This window comes from Tauraco erythrolophus, chromosome 8 (genome assembly GCF_009769465.1).
Source record: "Tauraco erythrolophus isolate bTauEry1 chromosome 8, bTauEry1.pri, whole genome shotgun sequence".
Taxonomy (NCBI): domain Eukaryota; kingdom Metazoa; phylum Chordata; class Aves; order Musophagiformes; family Musophagidae; genus Tauraco; species Tauraco erythrolophus.
In genome coordinates, this window is record NC_141472.1 from 32,834,603 (window position 1) to 32,850,563 (window position 15,961).

The 15,961-nt window shown below is 40.7% G+C and overlaps 1 protein-coding gene across 3 annotated transcripts in view; it reads right to left on the reverse strand.

Moving 5' to 3' along the window:
* Positions 1-2,184: 2,184 nt before the first annotated feature.
* MYLK (myosin light chain kinase) overlaps positions 2,185-15,961 on the reverse strand; it is a 220,746-nt gene continuing 206,969 nt past the window's right edge. For all 3 annotated transcript variants that reach the window (XM_086615378.1, XM_086615379.1, XM_086615380.1), the window contains 5 exons: positions 9,648-9,800; positions 8,502-8,625; positions 7,156-7,285; positions 6,159-6,278; positions 2,185-4,309 (listed from right to left, as the gene is read on the reverse strand). In XM_086615378.1, the coding sequence (XP_086471504.1) occupies positions 4,062-4,309; positions 6,159-6,278; positions 7,156-7,285; positions 8,502-8,625; positions 9,648-9,800 (775 nt within the window). In that variant the 3' untranslated portion in view covers positions 2,185-4,061. The remainder of the gene's footprint in view (positions 4,310-6,158; positions 6,279-7,155; positions 7,286-8,501; positions 8,626-9,647; positions 9,801-15,961) is intronic.

Below are 15,961 nucleotides of genomic sequence, written 5' to 3' on the forward strand. Positions count from 1 at the left end.
CGGGGAATTCCGCTGGATGCGCGGCGCTGCGGTGGCGCCGCCCGCTCCAGGCCTGGCGCTTCGGGCCGGTGATAAGCGACCTTTTCCATCGCTTCTTAAAGTAGGTTGGAAATGCCCCCCTGCGGTCTCGTTCCTGCAGGAAGAAATAGGTCTGTCATTTCCGTAGGGAAATTAAATTCGAGTTGCGGTTATTTTAGGAATATTTAGTAGGTTTGTGTCACTTTTATAGTTCAATAAGCTGCTGAAGCCGAGCGCAGCCGGAGCCGTAACTCATTGTCTGCCGAAATTTTACACCACAGCAAAAACTCGGGCAGAGTTGCTTTCATAACAACACAAATCCCCGCATGCTGTTCAGGGGAGATAGAGCTGCCTTTCCAAAGAGTTACAATCAAAGGATGAAAATAAATATTTTTTTTTTCCTACAGAAATTGTAAATACTTGGTAGAGTTACTTCTCAACTTCCCGAAGCAATTCTCAATTTGTTTTTCACGCCGGTTATGGTGCCGTTCCTTTATGAGCAGTACAGAACATCAGCATAAGGCTCCCTCCCTCCCTGTCTGTTTCGGCAAATTCTGCTTTCACGTAAGAACTCACGTGGCCCAGTAAATTCATGGCATAATGCGCGCAACTCCTGCAGTCCATAGCACTCAGTATTCAAGGATCATTTCTGAGAATTTCACTTTCAAACAGTAACGATTTAGTGCGATGTTCCAATAAATATTACAATAAATTTTAGAGAAACGGATCGTTCTTTATTCGTGTATGCAAATAAAAAAAATTTCTGTGTTTTCAAACCCTGACACTACAGAAGAGAGAGCTGCAATGTCGTGTGCTGTCTTCCTGGTGAGCAAAGAGAAACGCTGATGGAGAACTCTCCGCATGGCGCACATGCAATTAGCAAAGGTCTCTTCATCAACCAGGAGCATGCACAGGAAGCTTGAGTGGTTGGACAGGCCAGTAATTAAGTTAATTAATTTGTTTCTGCAAATCTAGAAACCCAAGCAGTGAAAACCAGTGGCCAGTCCGTCTTGGGCAGTAACAATGTCTGGCGTAACCTCGGCTACTTCCACCCTACCGCACGCCAGGAGTGGCTCTCTGAGAACATTATACAAGCAAGACAAGACTTAGAGGAAGTGGTAATACCCTTTATTAAACCAACTAGGATGGCTGGCAAAATTAGGATTTCAAGTACATAAAATATCCTTCTTCAGTGGAAATAGAATAATCTTTCTTCTATTCTTCAAACAACACAAAAAAATTAAGGTCAAATACAGGTTGGAGTCAATTGCTCAGAGTTGAATCAGATACGTATGACATCGTTTTTGAAGTAGAGGCCATTCCTGCAGACGAGAAGGGATGGTAAAAGGAGGCAACAAGGAGATGGTAAGCTAGTTACATCCTTGAGGAAAAGGAAAAGGTGGCAGTTTCTAGCCCATGGGACATTGATGGGCTAGTAAAGGAGGAGAGGGAAGGGAGGGTCTGTGCAGGAGCACCAGTATTGAGCTGTGGGTGCTGATACCGGTATGTGTACCCACAGACCTTGCCCATCCTGCAGACCAGGCCATCAGAGCCGCACCTTCTACTGCTTTATACATGTGCCTACCTGAACGGAAACCAGCAGTCAATGAGTACCGTTAGATACATGCACAGGACAGTAGAGCACATCTGGCAAAGATGACTGTTTCGAGGGCTGAAGATTTGCTCAAGAAACTTGTTGCTACAAGCAGGATGTTTCACAATCTTTGCTTTAGGCAGTTTTTGCGTGGCCCTGCATGGTCCGTGGTGTCTTTGACTGCATGTTAAAAGAAGTCTGCATAAAGGCAGCGCAAGCATTTTGCTAAGTACCTTCATCTTTACAGATTCTAGGAACATCGGTGTAAGACTTGCCTGGATTTTTTCTCTCTTGCCCTTGCAGTCTTTCTGAAGTACATGTTTCCCCACCATAAGAGACTCAACTGTAAAAGAAAACCACAGCCTGGGCTGCTGGGGTAGAAGTGCAGCCCAGCACAAAGATAAGGAGGTTTCACTGTTGCCATCTCACCCATCTCTGTGCCAAGCAGGTCTCAGGACAGAACAGGAGAAGACCGCTGTTACTGATACGCGTAGCCAACGTGTGTGCAGTGACGCCTGCAACAGAGTAGACAAGGAGCGTGCTTTGTGGTATTATTTATTTAGGAACTGTGAGTAACTACAGCCGTAGCGTTCTCATCTTTGCAATTCTGATGGTTTAACAAACTGGGAGCACATTAGCATATTTTTATTAAGGTACAAAATACACCCCGTTGTTGCCTAAAACATTTGAAAAAACGTGAGAAAAGCTCTGTATGCTCTAAATCAGATTCAAAACCTTTCTGTATAAGGAATTGTGGCAATTCTGTGTTTAGTATAACAAGAGGTTTTTATCAATGGAAAAGGAAGAGACATGCTGGCGATCTGAACTTAGCAACAGAGTAAAGCAGTTAAAAACCATCGTGTCATCCACATCAGTTCAGCTTTGAATGTAGAAGAGCAAATCATATGAAACACATACACAACTGGGTAGTATCAAACAACCTAAAGTTGATAATGTACACACCTGTATTAAAGTACACTGACTACTTAAAGGTGAGGAGTTAAGGTAATGTTTGTTTGTTTTTCAAAGAGGTAACCTTTGAAATGCAAATGGTTGCACTTTACACACAAAAAGTGGAAAAGAAAAAGAATCACTTTTGGAATGATACATAGATATAAGACACACTGGTTTTGGATTATGCATGTCACCTTGCAGCCTCCGATATTACCTCTGAACGATAACAACAAAAAAAATAAAAGTGCCAATACTGTGAAAGGAAAGCAAAGTTACTAAGTCTGAGTGCATTAACCATTTCTGAGAAAGAAAACTGGGTTTTGGATTTGTTTTGTTTTGTTTTGTTTTCCTGCATTTTTTAAAAACGCAACAGCCTTACTGGTGCAGGTTCAAGACAAAAACAAGACAGTCAAGCTCATAAAGTAGCAATAGGTCCTATATAGGTTAGGATTCTTTGGAAACTGCTAAGTATAAAGGAGTTTGTAATCCAGGCTACTATCTTTTTGGCTACTCCAAAAATCTGTGGGAGTTTCCAGCTTATCATCAGTTGAAATCTGTTTTGCAATCGCCAAATAAATGCAAGAAAACTTTAACCTGGGATTCCATTCACACACATGCACGTAGAAGTCACCGATTGTGCAATAACCTGTTTTTTTTTTTCACAGCAACATATATATGAATCATAAGCCATTATTAGACTGACCAGAACAACAGAAAATGTTCTCAGTCTTTGTGTTTTCAGTCTGTTTCTTAAGTAGGCAGCTGTAACTGCGCTGAAGTGGCAGGTTCTATAAGGGAAAGGTGACAAGGAGTGATCAGCTGGTTAAAAGCAAGGTCAGAAGTATCTCAGGACACCACCTGGATGTTTGACTTTAGCCAGTATGATGATGGCACTAACAGCGCACTTAGAAAGGGCAGTAAATGTGTGTGAAGTTAGGACAGTGAAATTCTTTTAAAACAAAGGAGAAATGAAACACACCAACACCAAAATCACAATGCTGGCTGTGTCAGACCTTCCCTTATAGAAGATACTGCTCAGGGAGCAGCCATTTTCTTAGGACTGGAGAGATTCACTGCGTGTCAGGCAAACAATTCCTTCTAAAGTAGATCTTGGGGAGCCAACTTAGCTGCAATTTTGGCTGAGGAGAGTGATGGTATAGAGCAATGAGCTCAGTAAATAGACTTTTTCTTTAAGGCGTTCAGAATATAACTATAGACTTGTTTTCCACACATTTAATTTTCAAAACAGACTGGGCAACTTAGCTGATGGCTTGCTTAAAGTAAATCCAATCATGCTAGCAAGTTAAAATTGCCTGCTGATTTAAATTAATGCCCATATATAAAAAAACAGGTATCAACTGATCATGCTGAAAAAACAACCCCCCAAAGACCTATGTATCACACAAGGTGCTTTTGATAACTTGGTTTTCTGAGCCTTAAAAGGAGAGTCTTTAAATAGATCTTTTTCAATTTTTTTTTTTCTTTGAGCCTTGTTTCATTCTTCCTCCTCCTCATCTTCATCTTCTCCTTCTTTTCCCATTGTTTCCACAAGGAGTTCTGCGGTGCACGTGGCTTCCCCAAGGCTGTTAACAGCTTTGCAGGTGTATTTGGCATCATCGTCCCCACATACTTCAGAAATAGTCAAAGAACAGTTCCCATCCTCATCGTAATCTATCTGGAAATGACGGGACTCCTTGACAGGCTGATCATCTTTGTACCACATCACCTCAGGGTCGGGGTAGCCTGCGATGGTGGAGAGAGAACAGCAATTGCAATCAACGAGTATTAACCAGTCTGTAATTACTTCAAGCATTTATTCCACATCTGTATATGGACACGCTGCTATGTTGATACATAAATATTTCATTGAATTCGATTTAAAATAAATATAGATGATCTCAGGCTTTTTTTACTTCTCGTTTACCCAAAATGACTTTATTATGAATAGCAAAAAAATGACAGACAGCACTGAGGTACTCACTCGAGTCCACTACTTTGGCAGTGACTGCAGACACCTTTTCCTGTGTCTCGGGTATCGGCCACCAAGGGACTCTTAGTGGCGTACTTGAGGCTTACCTTACGTTGCAGCTTTTGTGGAACCCACAGTTCCCAACAGCAAGATTTAGAATTTCAAGAGTAAGGTGTTTTGGGCTACAACTACAATTTAATATCCTCCTCAGGTTGCTTTGTTGTGGCTATTCCGAATCTTCCTCCTCCTAATCTGCTCCTTACACACCTGCCTGTCCTGTATGGTGACCGTGGCACTCTCATTTCCTATTGGTGTTTGTTGGGATAAGTGAGGGAGTCTAAGAAAAACATTTTGATTATGCATCTCAGCAGGAGTTCTGGAGCCCTTTGTGAAGCAAAGGCTCTGCTACACTCGAAGCATCCAGAGCAGGGCTGTACAATGCGTGCTGGAGAACAATCCCTTATACAGTACTCTTGGCTGCTATAATAAATTGAAGGCTTGTTGTCTCAGCCAAGTTCTGGACTGTGATGGGAGGATGACTTCCTACTGAGCAGAAATAAAGTGCAGGAATCCTTAATACACAACAACCGTTACAGTGATTCACTGGAAATTTTGAAACATCAGCCGTGGTACATCCATTGATTTTATTTCATGCAGTACTTGTGCACATACCCCTCACGCTGAGCATCCATCAGCAACAATAATCCATCCTCACATCTCCGCTGTGAGGTAGGAAACACAGGCAGTGAAAGAGATTAGGAGCACAGAAACAAACAAGCAGAAGGTCAGTGAAGCAGTTTCTGAACCTCGTTTTAAGATTAGAAATTGTCTAACTCAAACACATGCAGTATGGTATCGACTCCATCCATTTTTTTTAACAGCTCTGCCTAATTTCTCGTTTTCCTTAACAGCTGCAATACAGATGGTTCAGTCTCATCGCAATAGAAGTGCTAGCGGTCTTGGCCTTCAGACTGTGGGGCTGACCAAGCCCAAGCTCCTTAAACACTTTCTCATAAACTTTTATCTATATATTCCAGTCAGAGTTTTCTTTCTTGAACTCGCAAGTCAAAAACCCCACAACAATACCGTATTTTCTAGATGTGACTTTTGTAACCAGCGCAATGATATTATCATTACTTCTCACACAGATACACTGTTAGGGACTCCTTTGCCTTTAACACAATGTATGTGTGGCTTAAAGTTATCTTGAGGTCACCTGAAACTTTTCTGGCATTTCAGACAAGTGAATGCCTACGAATTCTTGGTTTCTGGTTAGCAGTCTCCCAGAGTGTACTCTTGCAATTTGTGGTACTACATTGGATCTCGTTTTTACCATTTCTACACTCAAAAATCATCTTACTGTTCCCACTTGGCTATCCTGAATTAGTCATTCAAACATTGACTCTCGGAGACTTCTGTTCTATGGCAAGCACAGAACAAGCCCGTGCAGCTCCAAATAATTTCTGTTATTGCAACATTTTCATGCTGTGACATGCAGATATTGGTAAACCAAAATGGCACCAACTCAACAATAATACATTAAAAAAAAAATAGAAACAACAGCACAATGCAGAAAGCTGGCAAGGAAGGAAAGAAAGAATCAGCTACGCAAATTCAAAGTACCTTCAATTTTGCAGTCAAATCTAGCAGCACTTCCTTCTACAACCTCTATGTCAAGGATTGTTTTAGTAAAATATGGCTTTACATGAGGCTTTTCTTCAGCCACTTCTTCAAGGAAAGCATCTGGAGGAGAGTAAAGAAATAGTTAATTATTTTACAGGCCATGTTCTCAAAAGATGCATTTTAATTTTTAATTACCAGATGGTAGGGAAAGCATCTTTTATTTCACTTAATTCTGTAAGGCTAATGGGACAGTGAGGACGTTAGCTGCTAAGTTTTGTGCCAATCTTTCGCAGCAGGACAAAGATTCAGACCATAAATAGAATGAAATCAACATGCAGGCCACCACGCTATGAATCATCTTTACTTTTTCCTTGAATTTGTTTCTAACCAAACCTGGATTTTTGCTAGTCAGAGGGGTAAACCAGTTCCAGTTGTATCAGGCTGACAATCTATGTGGATATGTCAGAATTACTTGCTTGATTTTCAGAAGTGTCAAACATCTGCGCTTCTGATTGTTGCACCCCACAAACCTACATTTCAAATGGGGGCATAGGGGAATGGTGTAGGCACATTATTTTTGTTCTTAAACGCCTGCCCGAGGAGCATGGCTAAGGCAGAGCACACGTCTTGGTTACAGCAAGCGTTAATACGTTATTGCTTGCTGGCTTGCACGGGAAGGCAGTACAGCACTCCAATCTTTGTATAAACACACAGTCCCAAACTGACAGAAAGTGCAGCCGACAAATCTGCCTTAATTCTTTGGCTTTAAAAAGAGAAGAGTTTACTGCCCATATTTATACTGGGGCATTTTGAGTAGCAGAACAATACGAGAAAAATGAATTTTTGATAGATTTCTTTAAAAAAAAAAAAAAGGAACAAAGAGAGAGAGAGCGCGTGCGCAGGAATAACTAACTTAACGATTGATCTCTAGAATTTTGCTAAAAGTTTTAGTAGGATTCACAAAGAGGTAAAAATACGGTGCAGAAAAATTCCTTACCTTCGTTCTCTACTTTGTCTGCATTTATAGGGCTGGTAGGCGAGCTCCCAGAGGCCTTCCTCCCACTCATACCAGAAATCATTGCCATGGACGACAGCCTTCCTATTGCTCGGACAGCATGGCCTGTTTTCTAAGACATAACATAAAAGGCTTCTGATCAATCCAATCCAAAAGGCATGTGATTTTCTGTAACAATCGTGCTTCGGACAAATTATCTGGGATCTCCGCAAACCTCGCTGGAATTGTTGGACAAACTGCTTATATATAGCTCTGTTGTTTTAGGAGAGACAGAGCAGGCTGGTCTGAATTACCAAATTTAGTTGCAGATATAAACTTCCCCTGATGAACTCATACCTAAATGAATGTCTCTGGTAGCTGCGGATAAAAAGCACTGTGCGAGAGGAGGGCCAGCAAAGAGCTATGTCCTGTTTAACTGGAACTCTGCTCTGGTGGCGGACGGCTCTTTCCATAGCCGTATGGGCTGGACTGAGTTTCATCAAGGATGAATAACCAGCTAATATGAAATGAATGAGAAAGTACCGTCTGCACGATGGAAGCAGACCTCTGACAGGCTCGAGAATCAACCACCAGGATACTAAAATATGCTCAAACTACGTTGCCTCTAGTACGGATACTTGTATTTTAGCACAGCTTGCATAAGCTCCTAAGAAACACAGACAGTAGAATACAAGAAGAAATATAAAGTAGATTTACATAAATGAATATTTTGTAGGCTACTGAAAAGGCTGAATCCAGGATTTTATACCTCAACTGCCCTAGCTATCAGAATGGCACAGATGGACCTGCTACAACAGTTCCAGCATTAAGAAAAAAGAAGATATGGAGACCAAATACATCAAAGAAAATCATTAAACCAATCTGACCAAATCCATGAGAAGCTTGGTGCTCCAACAGGACAGAACTACTGGCTTAGGAGAATGAAACTACCACAAAATGAGGTATCTTTCAAGAGGCCAAGTGGATAAGTGCTTCCCTAGCTGTTCAGGTTTGTTCAGGATAACATCATCCCCCAGCCCTCAGAGGCATGGAGAGGGCACAGACGGTCATACGCCCAGAAGAATAGGAAAAGTTATACTTGAACTCATACACCTTTTAGTAGCCTGAACTGGAATCCTCACGTGTTACATACATGCAGCTGTGCACCCTCCTACTGCTCGCCCGCAGAAACCAAACCTGCTTTGCTGCATTCGTCCTCTGGCCACGCTGGAGCTTTCACCAGCAGCAGAAACCAACCACCTGGCATGTCATGTTTCTCAGAATCACGAACAGTAGAAATAAAGAGACTTAGGAGGATAAGTAGCCCAGTTCTATGTCCTCTTTATTACCTGCCATTTTCTTCTGGCCATATATTTCTTCATCCTATCTTTGGAAAGTTTTTTGGCTTCCATGTTTTTGGTGTCTTTTTGCAGCCAAGGATGCTGAAGACACTGAGTACAATTGAAGCGACTCCTGTTTTTACACAAAAAGACTAGTCAGTGTTAACCATAGTTGAACCTACCTGCTTTAACGTTATTTTGCGCTCTCTTTTCTGAGAGCTGATTTTTCTGTTTCCTAAATTTAGCACCACAGATCACACGGCACTGCTTTCACAGCCGTGCGTGTTTCTTAAACTCACTTTCAGAATTTCTGTACCTTTTTTTTGAGAGAAAACTGTGCATTTTCAAGTGGTAGTAAAACATTATAAAACAAAGCACGAAAAGCCCAATGTTTTAGGCAGGAACACATACAGCAGAGCCACAATGGCAATGATTCAGCTACCTCATGCTGGCAGAACTGTGTCCCAGATCTCCTTTCCTTCACTTACAGAGATTTCCCCTTTCCCACCACTTAATATGCCCTCCTTCCCTGCAGCACTGAACGTTTAATGAAATAGAAATGTCCAAATCTCTAACTAAGTCACACCCATTCTTCACTTTTTTTCATGGTACACAGATAAATGACCCTCTGTTCTCCATCCATCTGACTGCAAACTCATTGGAAGAAGCATGTTTTTTCCCCTTGGTTTGTTCAGAGTGCTGTAAACAGAGCTTCCAACTCTGATTTTTTATTTTCTTGCCCAATTACTAGATTTATAGGAAAGGTTCCTACTCAGAGATACCGCACTTACAAGCAACACATGGAAATCTGGCAAAATTGCAACCCATTCAGATCAAGACAGAACATGTCGTGCAGGACTGTGTGTGACAGGGTAGTGACGATAAGAGTAGCCACACAAAACCTCAGGGTGCATCTTGCCCAAGGGAAGGGAAAAGCAGAATGAGCAGGCGATTAAAAGCGAGGGCTCCATTCAGACCCTGCACCCTGGACGTAAAATAAGTGTGAGCTGCACACACAGACAGACGGCACGCAGAGCTCCTGATGAAGAACTGCCAGAGGCGCCTGCCTCAGCGTGGAGATTCACAGTGGGAAACAAGAATGACAAGTTCAGCTAAATGTAAACATAGAAAGTTTATCAAGTCCAACAGCTTTACTTCATATCTTTCTTTAGTAGATTGCTGATAAAGTCCTTGGCATCATCGGAGATTTCATCAAAAGCCTCATCATCGAAGTCCCACGTTGCTGAGGTAACATTGGCCAGGGTTTCGTTGTCGTTGTCTCCCATGAAAGGAGAAAGTCCGCTGACCCTGGGGACAGAACAGACAGACAGACCCAAACCAAACAGAGTCAATTTACAAATTACCAGAGGAGCAAATTAAAATTGTGTGTGACATCTCCTGTGCTCTGCAGAGCTTTATCAGTAAAAGCTCCCTTTAAAAAAAAACCAAAAAAACAAACTCAAAGCCAACTACAGATAGTCTGGGAAGGAAACTGGAATTTTGACTGCAAAACTGAAAGGAAAATTTTTGCTGTTTCTTTCTGTTTTTCCAAGACATTTTTGAGGAGAGAACTAGAATTAGGTGAAAGTGGAGCATACTAGTTTGTTAAATGACTTGTCTGGTTCTGCATAAATAATACTGAAATTTTCACACCAAATTCAGTTGAATAGATTTTATTTTTTTTTTCCTGGTTCCAGAGTGACTTTGCTGCCTTTACTGTCAAACCAAGTTTTTTGGTACATTTTATTCCATTTACTCCTGCAGAGAGAGCCCAAGAAGAAACGTGCATAAAATCATGAAATCCACAGGGCTATTTTGTAAATAAAACCACCCTGAATTATATAGCCAGATAAAACAGTGCTACATCACTGCGGGCTGTAGAGTTATGCAGATGCATCCAGAAGTAATTTGGTCTTTATGTTCTCAATCAGTCACGATGATGCATGAAATGGAAATAATACTCTTTTATAACCTAAGTGGAGCTTCCAAGGCTTTTTACTCAATATAACTGATAAATTGCCAGTGAAAGGCAATTACAGAACATCATGGTGTCTTTTTTTGCAGAGTATCTTTCTCCAGTTGAGCTTTGACATTTATTATACTGTACCTTTGGGCATTCAGATACTTTTGATTCCTGTATATATCACCCTTTCAGTAAAAACTTGCAGGTGAAAAGTTGCTTATTCCTTAGAACTACAAGTTACTCAGCTTTCCAGGTCTTCTTCCTGGCATGCAATTTACATAATAACTTACTCTTAATGAAATTTTACAGACTTTATTTGCTTTCTCTGTACAATCATGTTAACCAGTTACAATCACCACTTGCATTTCAACAGCAGTACTTTTTTTTTTTTAAATATGGAAAAATAAGTGGAACTTATTAAGGTTCTGAAAATACTATATGGAAAACTATAGTGATGCTCCTGAGTATCACAGAATAGACTGGTAGAAAAAGAGATTGGGATCAAATAAATTGAGCTACTGGATTAATAATATTAGTATAATCTCCTCCTCCGAAGTTACTTTGCTACACTTTTGTTACTAATTACATTCAAAATCTGATTTGGAATTTGTTCCTAAGGATTTTACTTCTGCAAAGCAGAAACACACTCTTTGAAGCCTCAAACAAAGCAGATACTAAATCTTTTACCATTTCTGGAAGTTGCGTGCAGTACTGCAGAGTCTAGAATCTTACATGTATACTTCAGAAATTTGCTAGTAATAATACATGAGATGAAGATAAAAGGTTTGTTTCTTCTCAGGCAGAAAGAGGTAAATCAGAACAGAAGGTATTTGCTGTCTTACTTTCCATTATGTGGGGTGCATTGAAATGCAACAGTGAAGCCTGACTTTATAAATGTGTAAGGTGGCATAATCCCATTTATGAACATATAATAGGCGTGAGTTACAGCAAGCTGAAAGATTAACATACCAAAAAATGCTCACATAGAACAACTTTACCACGACTGGTCTCTGTTTTGACACTTACTTTACTGGAAGAGACAAGGTTTATGCCTGATAGAATTGGGGTAGCTGCTGCTTGATGAGAGACTCCGTTCTGCCCTCACGCACATCAGCTGTCATGGCCAGGTAAACCGGTGAAGCAAAATCTCTGTCCTGGAATCTGCAAAGCACTCCTGCACGGCCTTAAACCAATCTCCACTCCAATATTTAAGCTTTTTTCTATTTATGACAATGTCATTGTTCTCCATAATGTTTTAGAAAGTGAAAAAATCTCATCCAGACTGCAGCTTTAAGTTTCGGGTTCCGGATGCTGGTTTCTAAGTTGTCTTTTTTTTTGGACTATGTAGTAAGTACAATAATCTCTCAGCCAATTCAGCGGCTGCTGAAAAGGCTCACCTTTTTTACAAATGAAGGGTCTGGGAAGTATTTCTTTAGTTCACTGTCAATATAGGAGATGCATGTCTTCTCTTCGTCCAGTTAAGCTTCCAGAGGGCACACTTGGGCAGCCAGAGCAATAATGATCCCATTTCCCTTCAATACTTGATTGAAATATGGCAAAGGTGACCTCTGCATAGTATTACCACAAATAGTATTGTGCAGCTCTTGTGCTGCATTAGATAATATTTGGCCTATTTCCAGAGATTAAAGCTGCCCTATTGAGAGATCATTTCCATGCTAAAAAGACTGCTACAGACACAGAGACATTGCTTCAGGTGGAAACACCACTGCTCCCCACTGCCGTAAGAGGCAGTCCTTGTAAAGACATCTAGCTTTATGGGCAAAGGGATACTGTGTATCACACACAGCTTTTGAGGGATGAGGATAAATAGAAGATCAGAAAGGAAAAAAACTCTTTTGTTGTTTTGGTTGGCTTTTTTTTTTTTTAAGAACTGCATAACAGAATTCTCGTAGAAAATCTTAAATGCTGTGGTAGGATTGACCCATCCCATGCATTTGGCAAATTACCAGATTGGTAGTTTATTGGTTAAGCCTCTATTCACTTTGACATTTACGAATAGCAGTGTAACATTCAAATGTTTCAATGAACCTCTTTCCGTATTTCTGAATGTGCTGTTGCAAATTTATAAGGCTAAAATAATTTTCTCTCTCTGCCACAGTTTTACACTGTGATTCAGTTGCCTTGCCATGGAAATACTTGTAAGGAGAACTAAGTCCTTGTCTATAGTCAGAAAACAAAATCCAGTGACCAGTGCAGATTATAACCACAGAGTCTTATCTTTAGCACAGATTTAACTGACCTAGGTCTTGGTTGCTCATTTCTTAATAGCCATGTAAAGTAATAATGGCCCAGCAACTCTTTTGACAGATTATGGAAACAATTTCCTTTTGGAATGCTGAAGCTAAGTGATAAAGATGAGCTACTGCTCCAGAAAATTAATACTGAACTTACACTGTGAAGTTACTATTAGACAAGCAGCAAGTTGTTTACTGAAAACATTTTTCCAGCTACTTAACCAGGCATCTTCCTGGCATGTTAAGAACCATTTGTTTAGAAAATCTTTCGTAGTTTCCACTTCTAAATAAAGAAGACAGATATTTTACCCTCTAGAAGTTCCTTAACATTTATTGGTCTGTTCTAACAAAGCTCTGAGTGCAGATTTAGAAATGTTAAGATCGAAAGTTAACTGAAAGTTGCCAGTGTCACTGCCTATGTAACAAACATCATAGCATTTCACTTGGAAATATTTGCATTGAGGCTGCCGCTCATCCAGGAAAGATGAGTTTGCTGCATGTCTCAAAAAGTCAGGCTCGGAGCATTCCCCTGCACGCAGTGCTTGCAGCAGCAACTGATTTGGATGGATGACGCTGAGTTTCTCCTTACAGTCGTTGCATTGCGTTAGCATTAGCAGCAACAAAAGCAGCAAAAGTAGCAGATTTCAGTATGAAGACTACTGTCTGCTGCTGATAAACCTGTGCAGGTCATGTCAAATAAGCCCATGATAATGCCTGCACCCTGGAGATCATGTAGTAATTTAATTCTTTTACAAGTAAAATAAAACAAACAGTCTTGGGCTACTTTGTGGAGGACATGCATCCACTGGACAAAGCCACTTTTTCCTTAGCTGATGGTTGACTGACTCCATATCGGTTGTCTCAAGAAAGAGACAGACCACGGAACCCACGTAGAGGAAGACAGCTCAGGGCTGAAGCAAGGGTATTACTCTGTTCTCATCCTTGTTTTACGTGCCCAGTGAATTAATGAGGAATTACAATTTGCCGGTGCCACTGAACAAATAGTTAATTTTCCTTTGAGCAGTACAGTCACGACATTAAAAAACTCCAAACTTGCTTTATTAAAAGAACAAGGAGTGCTCTCTCATCTTTATATTAACAAGACTTAAATTTTAATACGACATGGAGTCAAGCGTCGGCCAGCATCCTGAGTGCCTTGCCTTCTCAAAGTCCCAAGTCAGCACACCCAGAAGACGAACGATGCCAAAAGATCTTTTAACCAACCCAAACTGACAAACAAAGGAGGAATAACAGCAGTAATGAATGACACAACAGATAAAAACGAAAGGGAACGTTTGAAGAATCGGGGTGCATGTTATTAGAAAGGCACTGAAGGAAAAAGAGTATACAGCAGGATCAAATGTGATATTAAAAAACAGCTTAAGATATAGCATATTAAAAAATTATTAATTGACAGAGATCGACTACTCTGAAAAAATACACACTGCCTAGCACTGATAATGCAAGAAGAAGTATAGGAAATCAAGCAGAGGTTTGAATCAGCCACAGCCAATTCCTCACCAAAACTAGTCAGATTCTATGATGACAGAAGGAAAAAGGGTGTCTGCTTTCAATGTATGTACACGCAGCGCTGAAATCTTAGACAAAAATTTGGTTTGAAATAAAAATAGAATTTAGAAATTGTTTCAGATTACTAAATATTGGAAACACTGACTATCCAAAAGGATCATCAGAAAAGAACTAGAAGGAGAAAAAATAACAAATTCAGCAATGCCCAGAAGAACAAATGAGACAGAAAGAGCTGGAAAGAATTCAGGAGGTTTAATCTTAATATGATAAAGATTACTGCAAATGCAAAAAGAAACACTGAAATAGACATAAATGGAGATGATATACACAAGCTATATTATTTGTGGCTTGTTACTTCAAAGGCAATAGATCATCTTAAGTATGTGGGACAGTACTGTGATGCAGAACAGGACAGAGAACAAGATAAAAGTGGAAGATAAAAAACATGAGGTGGAGAATATGAACAGGGAAATTTAAGGAAGTACAAAGACTGATGAAAAGACAGGACTGAATAAGTTATCCAGACAGATTAAAAGGATTTGATGTGTAGCTTAGAAATGCGGAAAGGGAACCCATGATCTGTAGGATGGAATTAAGTCAGTCATGCCATAAGGAAGACAGATGCAGCACCCCAACAGAGACTGCGGTGTCTGTACTTACGCCTGCACAGCACAAGGCCAGGAGAGAGGTTTTGCTGCCGGGCTTTGGAGGAGCTCTGTCACCCCATTTGCTACTTGAGATTACATCCCACCCATTTATTCTTCTGCAGGGAAGACCCTTTACCCACAGAGATCTCTTTAGCAGCTCTTTGCTAAACCTGGTTTGTATTCACTGTTGTACAGGATATAATGGAAATGCAGTCTTTTTCTCGGCAGGTGACAGGTCTCCTAACAGTCTAGAATCCTACCTTAAAAGAAGTGTTATGTCAAGTCATGCTGTAGCATGCTCCCTGCTGCTTCACTCAGGACCTAGGATGGACACAGCAGCTTTGGGTCATCAGCTGCCTGCAGCAGACCTGTCCCTAAGTTCAGTGCTGCCGCCGCGCTTGCCTCTACCTTCATGGCCCCACTCACCACATCGAGGGGAGAGGGGATGCAATTGCTAAGGTGCAATCCCAGTGATGGTATGTGAGTCAGACACCAAATGAGTGAGTCTTACACTTCGTGCACGAGATTTGGCAGTTCTGAGCTTATAATCAAAACAGGAAAGCAGAGCTACAGCTGAAGAGAGATGCAGTTCTCAATGACTTTTATTTGCATTCTGCAATGATGATGTGATGATCCATTTTGGATAACGGCTCATAGTTGTGAGTCTGCAAAAATAGCTGGGCCTTAAGGAAGTGAAGATGGATTGGGAGCCTGTCACTCTGGGGTGGAGAGGGAAAGTCCAAGCGATGACTCACAGGTCTTCCCTAACTTCTATTACTTTATTCTTATGGCAAGAAAGACAAAAGCTGATTATTACTGTTTATCATTATTGCGGCACTAGGTATGCATCAAAACGAAGATTTTTGTTGCTTTTGAGTAATGTAATTTTCCCCTCAGGAGGAGTTAAATGAGCTTAAAGACACCTTAGCAAACAAGTAATTTCATAATATATTTCACAAGGCATATTGGGTCATCTGAATCAAGTGTACCACCACCGCAATCCCATCAGCTGAATGTTACGGCATCCAAATATCTAACTTCTGGTGGCATAGAGAAACTGGGAAGGAGCAGTTC